This window comes from Dama dama, chromosome 11, assembly GCF_033118175.1.
Source record: "Dama dama isolate Ldn47 chromosome 11, ASM3311817v1, whole genome shotgun sequence".
NCBI lineage: Eukaryota > Metazoa > Chordata > Mammalia > Artiodactyla > Cervidae > Dama > Dama dama.
The window spans coordinates 67,831,291-67,848,713 of record NC_083691.1 but is presented as its reverse complement, the minus strand read 5'-3'; the positions used below and the strand labels follow the sequence as shown (position 1 = coordinate 67,848,713).

Here is a 17,423-nt window from a genome sequence, read left to right as displayed (position 1 = left end):
AGCTCCAGAGCTCAGGAAGTGAAACTAATGGACCCACATGCCACAACTACTGAAGCCCTGAGCCCCAGAGCCCACGCTCCACACCAAGAAAAGATATCAAAAGGAGAAGACCATGTACCACAAAGAGTAGCCTCGCTCCCTATAACTAGAGAAAAGCCCACTCAGCAACAAAGACTCAGCACAGCCAAAACAAAACAAAACAAAACTAGAGATCGATTCAAGACAGCAGAGCACTGAAACTGCAACTAGCTGTTGAACGACGACTGACAGGACACTGGAACTCACCAAAAAAAGATACCCCATGTCCAAAGACAAAGGAGAAACCACAACAAGACACCTCATCCACCAGAAGGCAGACAGAAGAAGCAAGAAAATCCCACAGCCATTAGAACAAAAACCATGTCACAGAAAGTTAAGCAAAATGAAAAGGCAGAGGATCATGTCCCAGATGAAGGGATAAGATAAAAATCTCAGAAAAGCAACTAAACGGAGTAGAGATAAGCAACCTTCCAGAAAAAGAATTCAGAATAATGACAGTGAAGATGATCCAGAATCTTGGAAACAGAATGGAGAAGATGCAAGAAATGTTTACCAACGACCTAGAAGAACTAAAGAACAAACAGAGATGAACAATACACTGTTCAGTTCAGTTCAGTCGCTCAGTCGTGTCCGACTCTTTGCGACCCCATGAATCGCAGCACGCCAGGCCTCCCTGTCCATCACCAACTCCCGGAGTTTACCCAAACTCATGTCCATTGAGTGGGTGATGCCATCCAGCCATCTCATCCTCTGTCGTCCCCTTCTCCTCCTGCCCCCAATCCCTCCTAGCATCAGGGTCTTTTCCAATGAGTCAACTCTTTGCATGAGGTGGCCAAAGAATTGGAGTTTCGGCTTCAGCATCAGTCTTTCCAATGATACACTGGAAGGAATCAATAACGGAATAACAGGCAGAAGAACAGATAAGTGACCGGGAAGACAGGATGGTGGAAATCACTGCCACAAAACAGAATATGAAAAAAAAGGATGAAAAAAAAAATATGAGGACAACCTAAGAGACCTCTAAGACATTAAATGCACCAACATTTGCATTATAGGGTCCCAGAAGGAGAAGAGAGAGAGAGGATCTGAGAAAATAGTTGAAGAGATAATACCTGAAAATTTCCCTAATTTGGGAAAGGAAATAGTCAACCACGTCCCGGAAGCACAAAGAGTCCCAGGCAGAATAAACCCAAGGAGGAACACACCAAGACACATAGTAATCAAACTGGTGAAAATTAAAGACAAAAATATTAAAAGCAACAAGAGAAAAATGACAAATAACATATAAGGGAACTCTCATAGCTTATCAGCTGATTTCTCAACAGAAACTCTACAAGCCAGTAGGGAACGGCATGATATATTTTAAAGTGATGAGGGAAGAACCTGCAACCAAGAATATTTTACCCAGCAAGACTCTAGTTCAGATCTGATGGAGAAAGCAAAAGCTTTACAGACAAGCAAAAGTTAAAGAGAATTCAGCACCACCAAACCAGCTTTACAACAAATGCTAAAGGAACTTCCTAGGCAGGAAACACAAAAGGAGGAAAAGATCTACCCAAAATAAGCTTGAAACAAACTAGAAAACCGTAATAGGATCATGCTGCTGCTGCTGCTAAGTCAGTTCAGTCGTGTCTGACTCTGTGCAACCCCATAGACGACAGCCCACCAGGCTCCCCCATCCCTGGGATTCTCCAGGCAAGAACACTGGAGTGGGTTGCCACTGCCTTCTCCAAATAGGATCATATGTATTGATAATTATTTTAAATGTAAATGGATTAAACACACCAACCAAAAACAGAGACTGGCCAGGGGGAGGACAAAAACGTGCATGTATGTACTTCCACTTACCACATCACTCTACTTAATTCCCCAAACTGTATGTAATTATTTTATATTGTCTATCATGTTTCCATTATGGCTTGCAATTGCAATTATTTTTTATTTTTTGGTCTGGTTACTGATTGTGAAAACTGATAAATTTACTATTGTGATCATGTTAGAAGAAAACTTATACCACTAAACTTATTATCTATTACCAAATTTCTGAAAATTCAAATATCTAATAATTAATTTTGGAAAATAGTCTTCTAAGTTCCCTGGTATTATTTTTGTGACCAAAACTCAAATTCTTATTCATAATTGATAAATGTAATACAGGAAATTCATACACTGTCTTAAGAAGAAACAGAACAAAAAGCTTTTTTTAAACAAAATTAGTCAATTGTTCTTTAGAAAGGTAATTCTAATTAATTTAAATAATTTTAAGTATGCAACCTAGAGAACTCAAACTTTCAGATGCATGTTGAAAGAAATAAAAAAATTAACAAATTTTTCAATTTCTTTCCCCAGGCACTGTCTATGTTACCCTCTTGAAATACTAAAACAAAACCTACTGGGAGAATTGACAGCTTTCTTGCTTGATCAGCTTTACACTGAATCTCAAAATAATCAAATGATTTTCCCTTTATATGTACAGTGATTACATGAAAACTAAGAACCAGACATTAGCTTATGTAAATGTATTACAAAGACTAAAAATTTAATTGATTTTTAGATAAACAGAGGATGGCAAAAGATATGTCTTCTCCAGAAATGAAGACGAGAATTAACCTTGGTATTTTTGTCTGATGTGCCAGACACCATGCAGTGTACTATATGTATATACAAATATTAAATGTGAGCATATGTGACAATAAAGCTACCATCTCTTAGCCTTAGTCTCGTGGGAAGTGTTTCCCCTTCAATTAAATTCCCCACTGGGTAGGTAAATAATGGCAAAGATGTTTCAAAATTAAGTCTACTGCCATGGCCCTGACAAACAATTAAAATGTAAATTGTAAAGACTGAGAGAATGTACCCTCATCAAAGAGATATTCTGTTTTGGCTTTTTCCCTATGGACTAACAAATAGCATTTTCCAGAGAGTTTTCTTACTGAAAACCTACCTTACTAATTAAAAATACATTTGGTCCAATTATAAGTTCCCACATCGAAGAAAATACATGACAAGTCCTTTTAAAGTCACTAAAAAATATTTCAGTTATGATACATAGGGCCACTTCACATAGCAACATTGCCAAGAATAGCAAAAAACAAAGTCTAATAGCTCATATCTGTGACCAAAGACCACCATAAACCACACTGTTACTTCTTTAAGTTTCCAACAGTTTAATTATTTTGTAAGTATGCTTTTCTTTGAGCTTCTCCTATTTTGGTTTACTTAGCTTCTTAAATCTATAAACTTGTGTCCTTATCTAATGTTGGGATGTGTTTGTCCATTATCGGTCACAATCTCCTTCTCCTCTCTCTGGATCCTAATGACATGAATGTCAACACTGATGATATTGTCCCTCAGGTCCCTGAGCCTCTGTTCTTTTCTGTCCCCCCAATCTTCTTTCTCTCTGTTTTTCTGTTTGGATAATTTATATTGGTCTATCTGCAAGGTAAATGACTCTTTCCTCTGTCAATTCCATTCCACTATGAAGCTCATACCGGAGAAGGCAATGGCAACCCACTCCAGTACTCTTGCCTGGAAAATCTCATGGACAGAGGAGCCTGGTAGGCTGCAGTCCATGGGGTCGCTAAGAGTCGGACACGACTGAGCAACTTCACTTTCACACATTGGAGAAGGTAATGGCAACCCACTCCAGTGTTCTTGCCTGGAGAATCCCAGGGACGGGGGAGCCTGGTGGGCTGCCGTCTATGGGGGGTCGCACAGAGTCGGACACAACTGAAGCGACTTAGCAGCAGCAGCATTAAGCTCATACAGCTAACTTTTCATTTCAGATATTACACTTTTCAATTTTTACTAAAAAGTCCATTTGGTTCTAACTTTTACTTCAAAGCTGAAAATATCTACCTTTCCATTTATTTCAAGTGTGTTTACCTCATTAAAACAGTTGTTTACAATTATTTGATATTTCCAATATCTACATCATCTCAGGGTTGACACATGTTAATTGTCTTTTCCCTCCAAAATTGGTCACATTTTTCTGGTTCTGTCAAGTAATTTTAGATTGTATCCTGGATATTATGAATAGTAATGCTGTGTGTAGACTCTAGGCCCTGGGTCCTGCTATAATTCTTTGACCATAATACTGACTGTTTTTTTGTTTTTTTAGCAGGCATATAACCTAGTTAGGTTTAGACTACAATTTCTTTTTCACCTCTATAGATAGTTATTCCAATGTGAATTCAGTTCTCAAGCCTTTGCTATGCTGCTTTGAGTCTGGCCCCATGAAATGTGCCACTCGGGCCTGAGACTTGGGTGATAGTTCAAATCTTGTTGTCAGTAATTTCTGTCCTGTGCATTCAAAGGTTGGATGGGCTCTGGACATATATAGGTTTGTACACAGAATTAAGAAAACCTTTTCTTCAGCTTTCTTTCTCCAGGATTTCCCTCATACCCTGTCCCAGAGGGTTCTATTCTACCCAATTCCTCAGGCCAGAAAAAAACATTCGTTTTAAGGTATTTTGGTGTTAACAGGAGCACTGCTGTGGTTTAACATGTTTAATTCAAACTACACTTATAAGATGATGACCTATGAGCTAAGCTGGTATGACAGAAGAACCAAAAATATCATTCCTCCAAAAGGTAAGATGAAAGCTAAAATAGATTACTGATATGCTGGACACACAGACATACAACTATACAAAACCATTATGTTCTTATCAAATAAAAAAATATTCAATTCTGATCTAATAATAAAAAAAATGGAGACAGATATAAATAATGACAACTGAATCAACTAAAGTCAACAGTACAGCCCTAGTGAGGCAAACTAAAGTAACTAGGCCTCCTGTTTAGAAAGATAAAATCAAAGAAACTATATAGTGAACTATGAAATCATCAGTTATGCAGAGTGGATCCCAGATACTCAGATTAACCACAACTCCAATACTCCGGGTACAGTGTATACCTAGAAGCTTAAGTTCAGAACAAATAAAAATGAACTACTATTTTACACTCCGGGTACAGTGTATACCTAGAAGCTTAAGTTCAGAACAAATAAAAATGAACTACTATTTTACACAGCAAATGTTAAGAGATGGTAGAGAATAAAAAGCTTAGCAAATAAGTTCTTGATAAATTTTTAAGTCATAGCTAGCAATCCATAATGGTGAATTCAGGAAGCCAATGAAATCTGAGATTAGCCCACAAATCTCTTTTGCATCATTAAAAGTAACAGTGTCTAGTTGCACAACTTATTTCATTATTGGATGGACCATAGATTTTACTCAATATAGCTTCTCTTACATCTAGCCTTTTTTTTATTTATTCTATTTTAAAACCTTACTAGTCTGATAGACAAATCTTGTCTAGTTTTGCCAGAAGCTAATCAATAATCTATCAATAATTCTTCATTTATTCTACTCATAGGATCATGGTAGATTAGCAAAAGAAACATTAACATTTTTAAATTTAATTAGTGTGATCTACAGAAATAAATGCTATATACCAAATATGTTAAAAGTGCTATAATATCTATAAAACTAAAGTTTTATTTTAGATTCATAACAAGTCTTATAAATATAAATTTTAAATGATAACCTGAAACACAGTCAATACAATACCTGAGAAATTTTAAAATCTTTTTTATCTTTTTATCTCAGTTTTACTGAGATATAATTGACAAACAAGATTGCAAGATATTTAAAGTATAAAATGTGGTGATTTGATACACATATATATCCTAGAAACATTCATCACCTCATGTAATTATCTTTTAGAGAGCATTTAAGTTCTACTTTCAGCAAATTTCAATTCTATAATTCAGTGTTGTCAGTTATAGTCACCATGTTAAACATTAAATCCTCAGGCCTTAGTCACTGTAAAACTTAGTTTGTTTTAATTCTTGAAGTGTTTTGAAGATCAAAGACATCAGAGAATTCCTGCATTTACTTTAATATATTAAATATATTTCCTGAAATTGCTACACCAAAAAATATCATCCAGCTCCAAAGAGAGAAGGAAAAAAACCTGACATTATCACCTTGTTTTTGTTACAGTTTGATTAGTCAAACAACCAAAGGTACATCATAGAGGCTTTTGTTTTTGTCTGTTTTTCCGTTTTTAAGTTCCCAAGTTAGCTCTAAAGACATGCTATTTTATCACAAAAGAGTCATCTGGAAACACATCTCCATACAGCTAAAAAGAATAAAAGTAAAGTAGATATACGTACTTCTTTTGCAAAGCCATACACAAGGGAGAACTGAATCCAAAGACAAGGCACATCTGGGCGTCTGGGCTGTAGCCAGACTGGAGCAACATTTCCAGGCACTCCTCATGCCCTCCAAACACTGCTGAGTACACGGGACTCACTTTGTTTGGCTCAGTGTCACAAACCCGGTCAGTGAGTGGTATTAACAAGTCCAAGATTCTGCAAATACACAAGTTCAGGAGTATGTTTCTGTATGTACATAACTGTAGACATTTCTACAGTACATATTTTGAGTTACCCATTGATTGAATTTAAGAAGTCTGTCTGTCTTCAGTGTACTTTTTATATACAATAAATTATTACAAGCTACATGCTCCAAAATGCGTATTACTGTTGCTTAATAAAAAGGCCCTTAAACATATTTGAAACAAAACTAAATAATGTTCCTATAAAAGTAAATAGGTAACATATTGTCCTTTTTTATTTTTTTTTACTAATTGTTTACATTACCACCACTACTCAAGTCCCCAAAATTCAAATTTTATATGAGATGTTTTATGATCTAATTATTCAAAACGCCATTACACTAAATACAAACTTATATCAAGACAATAAATTATTTTCCTTTGTAAAGTAGCAGCCACAAGTTTTACTTTTCTAATTAGTAAGAATTTTTTAGGATGATGAGAGACATGAAATGAACAGTATTTACATCAGGAAGAAATCAGGATTTCTGCTAAAATATCCTATTCTCAGAAAAGAAGATGAGCTCTTTTATGTGTTATGGCAGATTTATTTAAAAGACTAGTAGCTAACTAGAGAAAGTTCTAAACAAAATCATTAAAATATAAGTTCTTAGATTATTTTTAGACTTACCTCCAGCACTCAGCTGGAGAGGTCTACACTATAAGGACAATATAAGCCAGAAATTCTCCTCTTTCTGGGAAAAGGAAGGCAGAGCTATGCCAAAGTATATTTATAACATTCTTTCTCCTTGCCACTTTTCCTTAGGTAAAGTAGGACTAAGATAATAATATTTAAGGAGAACCTATATTTACTATAAAGAAAATCATCAGTGACCAACAGAATTCTCAAAATTGAGAACAAATAAGCACAAATTCCGGAGAAGGCAACGGCACCCCACTCCAGTACTCTTGCCTGGAAAATCCCATGGAGGGAAGAGCCTGGTAGGCTGCAGTCCATGGGGTCTCGAAGAGTCAGACATGACTGAGCGACTTCACTTTCACTTTTCACTTTCATGCACTGGAGAAGGAAATGGCAACCCACTCCAGTGTTCTTGCCTGGAGAGTCCCAGGGACGGGGGAGCCTGGTAGGCTGCCGTCTATGGGGTAGCAGAGTCAGACACAACTGAAGCAACTTAGCAGCAGCAGCAGCGCAAATTCTCAAGAGGGTTCTGACATCAATTTAAAGCTCAGAGTATAAATGTAGATTTATGATTAAATAAAATATCAAGAGTTAAGAAAAACATCAAATATTTAAACCTAAGTGTTTTGCTAAAATAAAGAACCTGTCGAGTGTCTCCTACATGTAATAAATGTGTTAAAAATTTTTAAGTGAGTTGGAAAAACTATACTCTTCAGTTCAGTTCAGTGGCTCAGTCGCATCCAACTCTTTGCAACCCCATGGATTGCAGCATGCCAGGCTTTCCTGTCCATGACCAACTCTTCAACAAGGCACAAACAAGATTACAAATATCTTTAAGAAAACAGTAAAATACCATGATACCTAGTGGCATAATAACACAATTACAGCATCTGTTTTTCTACTATACAAACATATTAAATATTAAAGACAAGACCACTTAACTATTACTTTTTAAATTAAATAATACTAACAATAGCTATAAAAATTACTACTGCAGTATTAAGACTCTAAAAACTTTAAATATATATTTTTAAAAACTGTTTGGTACCAATCTATATTAAGATAGGCTGCCATATTCTCAAGGTAAAACCAAGTTTAATAATTTCTAAGATTCTTAGAACTCCCAATTTAAGGGAGTTTCAACTTTCTTTAAGTCTCTCTCTCTCCAAAAATTTCATTTGAATTTTTGGCTAGGGAAGAAGATTAACAGATGCAGAAGAAAGTACCAGGTTGAATTTGAAATCAGACAAAGAGAAGTCCAGTCAAAGGGTTCAAGATGTGGCGGACTGCCTAGACCCCACGAAAAAGAACTCCAACAGAGATCACAAATCCAAAACCTTTCTGGTGTCAGGGAGGTAACATAAGTAAGTTGAATAAAGTCATCAGATCAGTACCTCAAGATGTCTAGGATAAAACTGGAAAGGAGTGGAAGAGTAGCTTAAGAAAGTCAGAGGGAAGACTTAACACCCTGAGAAGGTCTCCTGGGCCACTCTGCCTCACTCTAAGAAAGTGCAAGACTAAGAACTGCAGGGGATGGCATGGGAGACAGATGTGGGGGTGGACCTAATCATCGAGCAAATCAGTAGAGAAGGGAACACCAAGGATTATGTCTGGAGGTAAAGGGTCTGGTCCAGAAGATCTAATTTCTTACTACCTCTCAATTATGAGACCATTTTTCTTTTCATTTTTAACACTTACTTTGTATGGCCCATCTGTGCAGCTGCATGTATAGGTAGCTGCCAATTGTCCTCATTACAGTAAAGATCAGAATCTGCCCCACTGGAGAGCAAAAGCTCCACACATTCTGTGTGGCCCTCTTGAGCAGCAATGAACAAGGGAGTAGCTTTGTCCAAGGCTTGACAATTGACATTTGCACCTAAAATAAAACATTTAACATATAACCCTCTTTGATGCAAAAATTAAAAAAGATAATCAACAAACAATTCAAAGCAGCTGTCTTAAAATGGTACAACAGATTTTCCTCCTTAATGGATATTGTTGTTGAAACATTAATTTTCAATTTCTTATTGGTAATCATTTAAATTGGTTTTTTCTTTTATGTTAATAAGAAAAAAAAGATTAATATTTTAGAATTCATTTTTAAGCTAAAATATGAATTTTACTCTATGAAGGATTCATTTCATTCCAACCCTTCCTCCAACAAACACTCTGAGGGTCTAATAAGCAATCATTTAAAAAAAAAATGCAAATCATCAAGTATGGATAACATTTCTGATCATTACTGAAAGAATAAGAAAAAAAATCTAAATTATGAGACCTTATAGATGCAACTAATTGATTCAGGTTAAGAGTGGTGAAAAAAATTCCAGCAGATATGATATAAACGGGGGCTATGACTTTAAACTAATGTTGACTATACCCTCTATTATATCCCTTTTCTTCATGACCAGTATATAATGAACAGAGCCCACAATAAAAGGAAAAAGCTCTATTTAAATGGGTTTCTAAGCTGAATTTTCAAGCATAAATCTAATCAATTATTTAGATGCAAATGTATAAAGATGTGAAAAAGTTTAGGACCCTCAATTTCTGTGAAGGTTTCAAAAATAGCAGACTTCCTCCAACTTTTCTCACTGACAAATAATGAGCTACGTATGTGTGTGTTAATACATGACCATGAAAATTTTTAAATTTCTGGAATACACCTCAGTGGAAAAATCATCATCCTCAAGGGGGAAGACTATTTTTTATTTAAAAGGGTGTTTCATAAATATACCCTGAATAAACCAAAGTTCTGAAATGGGTAAGAACAATGCAAAATACAAATGGTAAGTAAGAATTCACCAACGGTCACAAATGGTCAGAAATTCCAACTGGATATTCAACACGTCTAGATACATAGAACCTTCTTGACTTGTACAAGGTGGATGCTTCACCTACTGTCAGCATTAGAAAGAAATGAACTCTGTAGCTGAGGAAAGATTAAGTCAGAAAAGAAACCTACTTAACTTTCTTTTTTTAAGCAATGTTTTGTTTTGATTGACAATTTTAATGTATAAGAATAAGGAACCAGTCTGTAAAATTTCAGGTAAAAAAGTTGGGGCAATGAGGAAGAATTCACTGAAAGTCATTTTAAAGAGTTAGAAACATGTATAGTTGCATTATAAACCTACCTATATACCTTTTCAACTTGCTGTTCATAACTATTCAGAGAGAAGAAAAAAAAAACAAAAAACAGGTGCTTAATGTTCCAGGAGACAGGCTCAGCATGAGGAGAGAGTCATTAAGCTGCAGTTTAACCTATTTCATTCTAAGTATTAGTTACACACTAATAATTGGAACTTTGGGGACTGGAAGTCATAAAATGCATCATGACAGTCCATGGGAAGGTACAGCACAGAAGAAGGAAGATAAGAAATCAAAGTCCTATGTCCGAGTCCCGATTCTGCCAGTGAGTAGTTTCTATTATACATCTCTGGCACGTCACTTAAACAGCTCAAGAGTCTGGGATTCTTAATACAACAACAAAACACATGCTCGAATAAATGACTTTAGGGATTATCTCAACTCCTTGATATTTGTAACGTATCTTAATTTTACACTTAACAAATGCTTGTTTCTCTTGCTTACTATGCCAACTTGAGTATTTCAAGGTTTATAATGAGAAAGCAGAAATAATATGTGCTCTAAATAAACTTTGTTTTGGTAATTTATTAAAAGTTTAGATATTATAGAAGATATGTGAAAAGCCTAGATATTAAAAAAAAAAATTGTGTGGTGGCAAATCTGGTGTCTCCCATCTGCTCTTAACTATCCGTGTTTTGTCAGGTTAGCACTGCGCACAGCAATGGTGTCAGAAGAACTGAAAAGCCCTTATATAACAAATGTTTCTGGTCACAGAAATGTCACACAGCAATAAGCATGCCACCTCAACAACATCTTCTCTGACAGCTGAATATGTAATGGTTGTCACTGAAAAACTTTTAAGCAGGTTTATGTTGCTATTTATTAACATAATAGTGTAAACAGGCTTTGAAATAAACCCATTTAAATATCACACAATTAACCAAAATACACAAGTCAGAGGGTTAATGTACAAAAAAGCTATCTAAACGATTAATTAAGACTATATTAGTCATGTACCCGAGAAAGTTGGAACCGTTCAGGTCGCTATAATGAAGGACAGCCCCATCATTCAACTTGCCAATAAACCTGCTTTAGCAATAGATCATTAAGGTTCTGCTGAGGTAAGTTAGTAGTTGCGCACTGTATTATGTTAGTTAATAGGGACTTAGTAACCAGGCTTACAAATTAACTTGTACGTACTCTTATTTACCACTAACATAAGACAATAAATTTCAGAACCTGATTTATATCTAGTCAAGAATTACTCTTCCTAGAAGGATACAACATTAAACTCGTGATCTTAACAGTGCAAAGGCTAACGGATGAGTCTTACCCGATGATACAAGTATGCGCAAGCTTTCTAGCTTGCCATACTGAGCAGCCACAAATAAAGGTGTGATTCCAAAGTCATCCTGGCATTCCTTGTTTGCTCCTTTTTTAAGAAGCAATTTTATGATCTCAGCATTTTCCTAAGGCACAGATTCATATTTTAAATAAGAGAAAACAACAATAGAAGATATCTCTTTTTTTATTGTTGTGTGTGTATATGCTTTTTATCCTCACTAAAGGAAAACTCTCTTTTAAAAGTGTTTTAGGCGATGGGAAGAAACTGTTAATCATTAGTATGTACCTTAAGCTAGCCCATTAAACATAAACAGATAAAACAATGATCTCTAGGAATTAGAATCCTTATAAAAATCCCACAAAATTAGTTTGCAAGCCCAAGCGCTAAGGTATTAACACAGTTTCTAAACAAAGTGCTATAAATATAATAAACCATTGCTCACTATCAATTTATATATCCCAAATATTCTGATGGCCTCTTAACTACGCTATCAACATTTGAAAATCTTACATAATCCCTGCAGCCCAAAGTTGCTAGAACTACTAGAGTAGCAGGCTTATTCAGAATGATCATTACCATTTAGACTGCCTTTCTGTACTGCACTAACCACCATGAATCACAGGCAAGTAGGAAGCAAAGACTGTATAGAATTGTCATTTTAAAAGGGTAAAACACACAATTTACATGGAAATGAAATAATAAAGCAGAGCTTACCTGAAAAGTAGCCTGGTGCAAGGCGTTCCATCCACACATAGAATGGGATCCATTAACGTTTGCTCCATGTCGAAGCAGCAGCCTTAACACATCCATCTGTCCATTTTCAACAGCTGCAATACAGCAGTTAAAAAAACTATCGTCAGTAAAAAGGCATGTTTGTACAACTGGGCACTTTGGTGATGTTTCCATCATTTACTCAGCCCAGAACTCACAATACTGTGACCATTCCTATCAACAAATCAAAACATATGTGTTCTCCTTGTTTAAGTATAAAACATTTATCACAATTACCTCAACCCAAATCCATTAATATATATACTCTTTTGGGACACACACAAAATTATTTTCAACTGTATCTTAAAAGATACAGAGGAAATGGAAGCAAGAGGCAAACATTTATTCTCTCTGATAATGGAGACAATATGTTTATATTTTGTTAAAAATGCAACCGGAAGGGGCATGGAATGAACAGTTAAGAAGAAACAGCATCAGTCTGGAGAAACAGTCTCAAAAGAATTGAAACGTTGGCTACTATTGCCATTTCATCACAAATGACAACAGTAACTGACAAGCAAACTGAAAGCATAATACTGGCAAGTCTTTACTTTACATATTTTTAGCATAATAAACAACAATCTTTGTTAAAATGATGTTCTTTTATCAACCAATGAAAATTTAGTAGAACCCTGCTTATTTGAACTAAAAGGGGACTCCAGACAAACTTAGGAGCGAGGTTAAAGAAATGCATATTATTTCACTACAGTAAATGAAACAAATGACCCCCAAGTTGCTACTACAATAGATTATTTGAAGGAAGAGTTTGCATGCCTATAGAGACCTAAAAATTATGTGCCCTTTTACTAATTACATTATGCTACTTTTTTCCACATATCTAACTTAATATTAGCACAGGATATGTGTAATCTAGTATCATGCACATATAACAGTTTATAAACCCTACTTAGTGAGGATGGACATAGGTATAATGCTATTAACTTGATACAACAAACAGTGGGGCTGAACTTTCTACAATATTATCTGCACAAAATTTTGTTATGAAGGTGGGCAATTCTGGAGGAGTTAATGAAAAAATAGAATGCCAGAAGATAGTTAGACATTAACAAAATAAGTACACACATACACCATTAGCAAATTATATATACTGTGAATGCTGTAGGTATTAGGCTATTACACTAACTTTTCAGAACTGTAACTGTGAAGAAATATCAATACCTAAAAGGAACAGAGATGTATATAGGAAGCTCTGATTTTTGTGCCTGATGATGAGAAAGGAGTTTTGAAAAACAAGATTTTTAATTTCATTTCAAGCATACAGTTATTCTGTATCTTCTACCGTTGTAGGAGGCAGGAAATTAGAATCAACAAGTCTCAGTCAAAAGTTAAAAAGGCACTAGACATTCGGACAAAGGACCACACTTGAAAAATGGTAATATAGATGAAACAATGGGAAGATAAAATCCTTAAACTTCCCTCATAAGGACTGTAAGAAGTTCTTTAATCAAGAATCCTCTTATACTGGAAGGTTTCAGATATTCAAACACCTTGGTTCAGATAGTATCACTGAAGTAGTTTAATCTAACTTCTCTTATTTCTAAGTTAATATTCAAGGACATTTTATCAGGCAAAGAACGACAGTTTTTCAAGCTAGCTTATTTTTCTATAATCAATTAAAATCAACCTATTTTGGGGTGGAGGTCAGGACAGAAAAGGAAGTAAATTTGTTTCATATCCAATTCATACATCATTATCAATGACTGCTGGCAAAAATCACTCTACAGTCAAGACCCTGAGTTGAAGATTATCAGGTTGTCATTGGTGATATATGGAACAGAGTGAAAATAAGATTGTTTCCATGAATTAGGCTGACCTTCTAAAAATGAAAGTCAAAAAAAATTTGTTTTGATTATTAAATACAGTACAGAAGTCAGAGAGAAAAATTTTAGTATCATAAATACACTAAGATATGTGATTTCTGCATGTCTAGTGAAAAAATTTCTCAGTGGCAAAATAGCATTTTTACAGCTTTTGCTAATTATTTCAAAAAAAAGCAACTGGCTGATTAATGGGTGATAAATAAGAAATAGTGGTTTAGCAAAGTGTATTTAGAGCTTACACCCTAGAGACAGGCTGAGACCTGAGACCTGCTACCATGCTTGCACCTGGACAAACATCTCCTCAAGCAACAAAATAGCAAGAAATTGTATGGTACTAAAAATAACTGTATGCATGCAAAGATGGGACAAATTCTAGACAAAAGAGACTAAACAACCCAAACGACACTTCTGAAAAGCCTAGAGTAAAAGGGGGTCGGGTGCAAAAGCAGGGTACTGCGCAGGCCCCCTGCACACAACACCACGCAAGACGTAGGCAAGCACCTAAGCCACTCCTCTGGCCCAAACTGGTCACACTCCTACCCTCACTCCACATAAGGAACAAGCGTGCCCCCACTCAGGGAATGAGCAAGGGAACCCTCGTTTGTTCTCACCCCCACTGCTGTAGCAGGGGCTCCAATAAAGCCTTGCTTGAATTTCTAGTCTGTCCTCTGATCAATTTCTATTGGTTAAGGAGGCCAAGAACCCTGGCTGGTAACACTACCTTCAAAGCTTCTCCTTTGGAAGAATTGAGTAACTTCTTCATCCTCATATAACAAGTTAACAAACTGAAGGGGCAGTGGTAACCATTCTATGACCAAGTGTACTATGCTTCAATAAAAGTTAATTTAAAAAAATACCCAAACTTGAAATTAATATTTGTTCCTCCTTATTATAAGGAAACTACACTTCTTGAGGAGAGAAACTGGGTCCCCTTCCCCTTATGTGCTCAGAGCCAATCGAAGACAGAAGACAGACAACAAATAAGCATTACTAGGTGAATGAAAAATAAATATCTAAAATAAAATGAGATTTTTCTCTTCTTAAGAATTCATTCTTCTCCAAACAGAACAGGTTTCAGAACTGTATTTCTTGATACGACACTATAACTGTGCACTAAACTAGCCATTGTAACAGTAGAAAATAGAGAGCAACTTTTTCTAGTATTAAACCAGGGCAAAAGACTATGATTCCTAAAGAAAGGAAAGGAAATACATGAGGTGAGACCCATGATGACCCCAGCTATCTGCCTGGGGACATTTCTGGATTATGGGGCAGTGAGCTAAAGTCCAGGCACAACAAGAGTAAGGTTGAAGAAAGAATACTTGTATATGGAATTTAGAAAGGTGATAACGATAACCCTATATGCAGAACAGAAAAAGAGACACAGAAATACAGAACAGACTTTTGAACTTTGTGGGAGAATGTGAGGGTGGGATATTTCAAAAGAACAGCATGTATACTATCTATGGTGAAACAGATCACCACCCCAGGTGGGATGCACGAGACAAGTGCTCCGGCCTGGTGCACTGGGAAGACCCAGAGGAATCGGGTGGAGAGGGAGGTGGGAGGGGGGATCGGGATTGGGAATACATGTAAATCCATGCTGATTCATATCAATGTATGACAAAACCCACTGGAAAAAAAAAATAATAATAAAAAAATAAACAAAAAAAAAAACAAAATAAAATATAAACTCAGAAAAAAAAAAAAAAAAAGAAAGAATACTGCAAGAAGAGGAAAGAGCCCAGCAGAATACAGCGGTCCACTGAGCTGAGAAATAGATCAGTTTAAGCAGCTGAAATTGGTGGGGCAAAGCCCAAGAGAAAAGAGAACTGTGCAGAGGTGAGGTCCCACTGTGGAAGTCTGCCAAGAATCCTTGCATGAGGTCTGGGTTACACATATACAAGGAAGATGAATCTTACCAGAGAACTGCTAAAGAGTTAAGAATGGAACAGACAACCAGAAGACTAACAGTGGTGAGGGACAACGGAACTCCTAGGAGTTCTGGCCCAGTCAGAGTGGTGAAACCACATGGCTTGCTACTTCAATACCTCATTAACACTCTGGGCATCTGTCTAAGATATCTAAGGCAGAGCCCTCAGAATAAAGACCACATCTAAGACTAAGGACTACTCTAGACCTTCTCTACAAAGCCTAAAATAAGCTCTGATCAGGATGGAGGCAGAGGATGTGAGTTGAGTCCTCCTGGGGAGTTAGACCTGGGAAATACGATCTCAACAGAGCACAAAACCAAACCTAAACATGTTTCAGGTAATAAGCCAGTAAATAATCTATTATTTAAAAAAAGAAAAACAATCATTATTTCTCAGAGGATAACAAAATTCAAGTCTCTATGAAATACTATCCACAATGTCCAGTATACAAGTCAGAAAGTAGTAAGGAGAAACTAACCCCAAGACGGCCAAGATTTTGGATTTAACAGATTAACTAAAGCAGCTACAATAAATATATGTTAATATCTATGGTATACAGACAACCTAGAGAGAGAATCTGAGCAGAGGAAAAAAACTTAAAAAAAAAAAAAAAAAGAACCAGCACCAAATGGAAATTCTAGAACTGAAAAGAGAAATGGATGTGCTTAAAAGATCAGAGATAATAGAAGAGTTGATGATCTTGAAGACATTAATATAAATGATCCAATCTAAAGAACTGAGAGAGGAAAAAAAACACTAAAGGAAAATCAACTGTGTATCAGGGACCTGTGGACAACATCAAACAGTGAACCATACATTAGCTGGAGTGCCAGAAGGAAAAAAGAATAAGAACTGGGCAGCAAAAAAATATATATGAAGAAATAATGCCTGAAATTTTCCAAAATTTGATTTTAAAAACAACAAAAGCCATATTGAATTATAGATCCCAGAAAATCAGCAAACCAGTGTTTTGGAAGTAGTCACTACACTTAAGACTTCACATTATATCTAAGTTAAGGATGATTATATAAACATACTTGACAGCTCTGTGGAAGAATTTAAATGATTATAAAAGGGGGGTGCAAACAACAAGCCACTTAAATCAACTTAGCTATAATAATAGTTTAATTTTTTTCCAGGGCTCTTCAGTTCAGTTCAGTTGCTCAGTCGTGTCCGACTCTTTGCGACCCCACAGACTGCAGCACACCAGGCCTCCCTGTCCATCACCAACTCCCAGACTTTACCCAAACCATGTCTATTGAGTTGGTGATGCCATCTAACCATCTCATCCTCTGTTGTCCCCTTCTCCTCCTGCCTTCAATCTTTCCCGGCATCAGGGTCAGTCTTTTCAAATGAGTCAG

General features: G+C 36.1%; 1 protein-coding gene across 1 annotated transcript in view; it reads right to left on the bottom strand.

Annotated features, from left to right (window-relative positions):
• The window catches only part of ASB3 (ankyrin repeat and SOCS box containing 3), a 129,455-nt gene that overhangs the window by 41,341 nt on the left and 70,691 nt on the right, over window positions 1-17,423 (bottom strand). The window contains exons 4-7 of the mRNA XM_061155448.1: window positions 12,231-12,343; window positions 11,505-11,640; window positions 8,783-8,960; window positions 6,221-6,418 (exon numbers count right to left, since the gene is read on the bottom strand). Of these exons, the coding sequence (XP_061011431.1) occupies window positions 6,221-6,418; window positions 8,783-8,960; window positions 11,505-11,640; window positions 12,231-12,343 (625 nt within the window). The remainder of the gene's footprint in view (window positions 1-6,220; window positions 6,419-8,782; window positions 8,961-11,504; window positions 11,641-12,230; window positions 12,344-17,423) is intronic.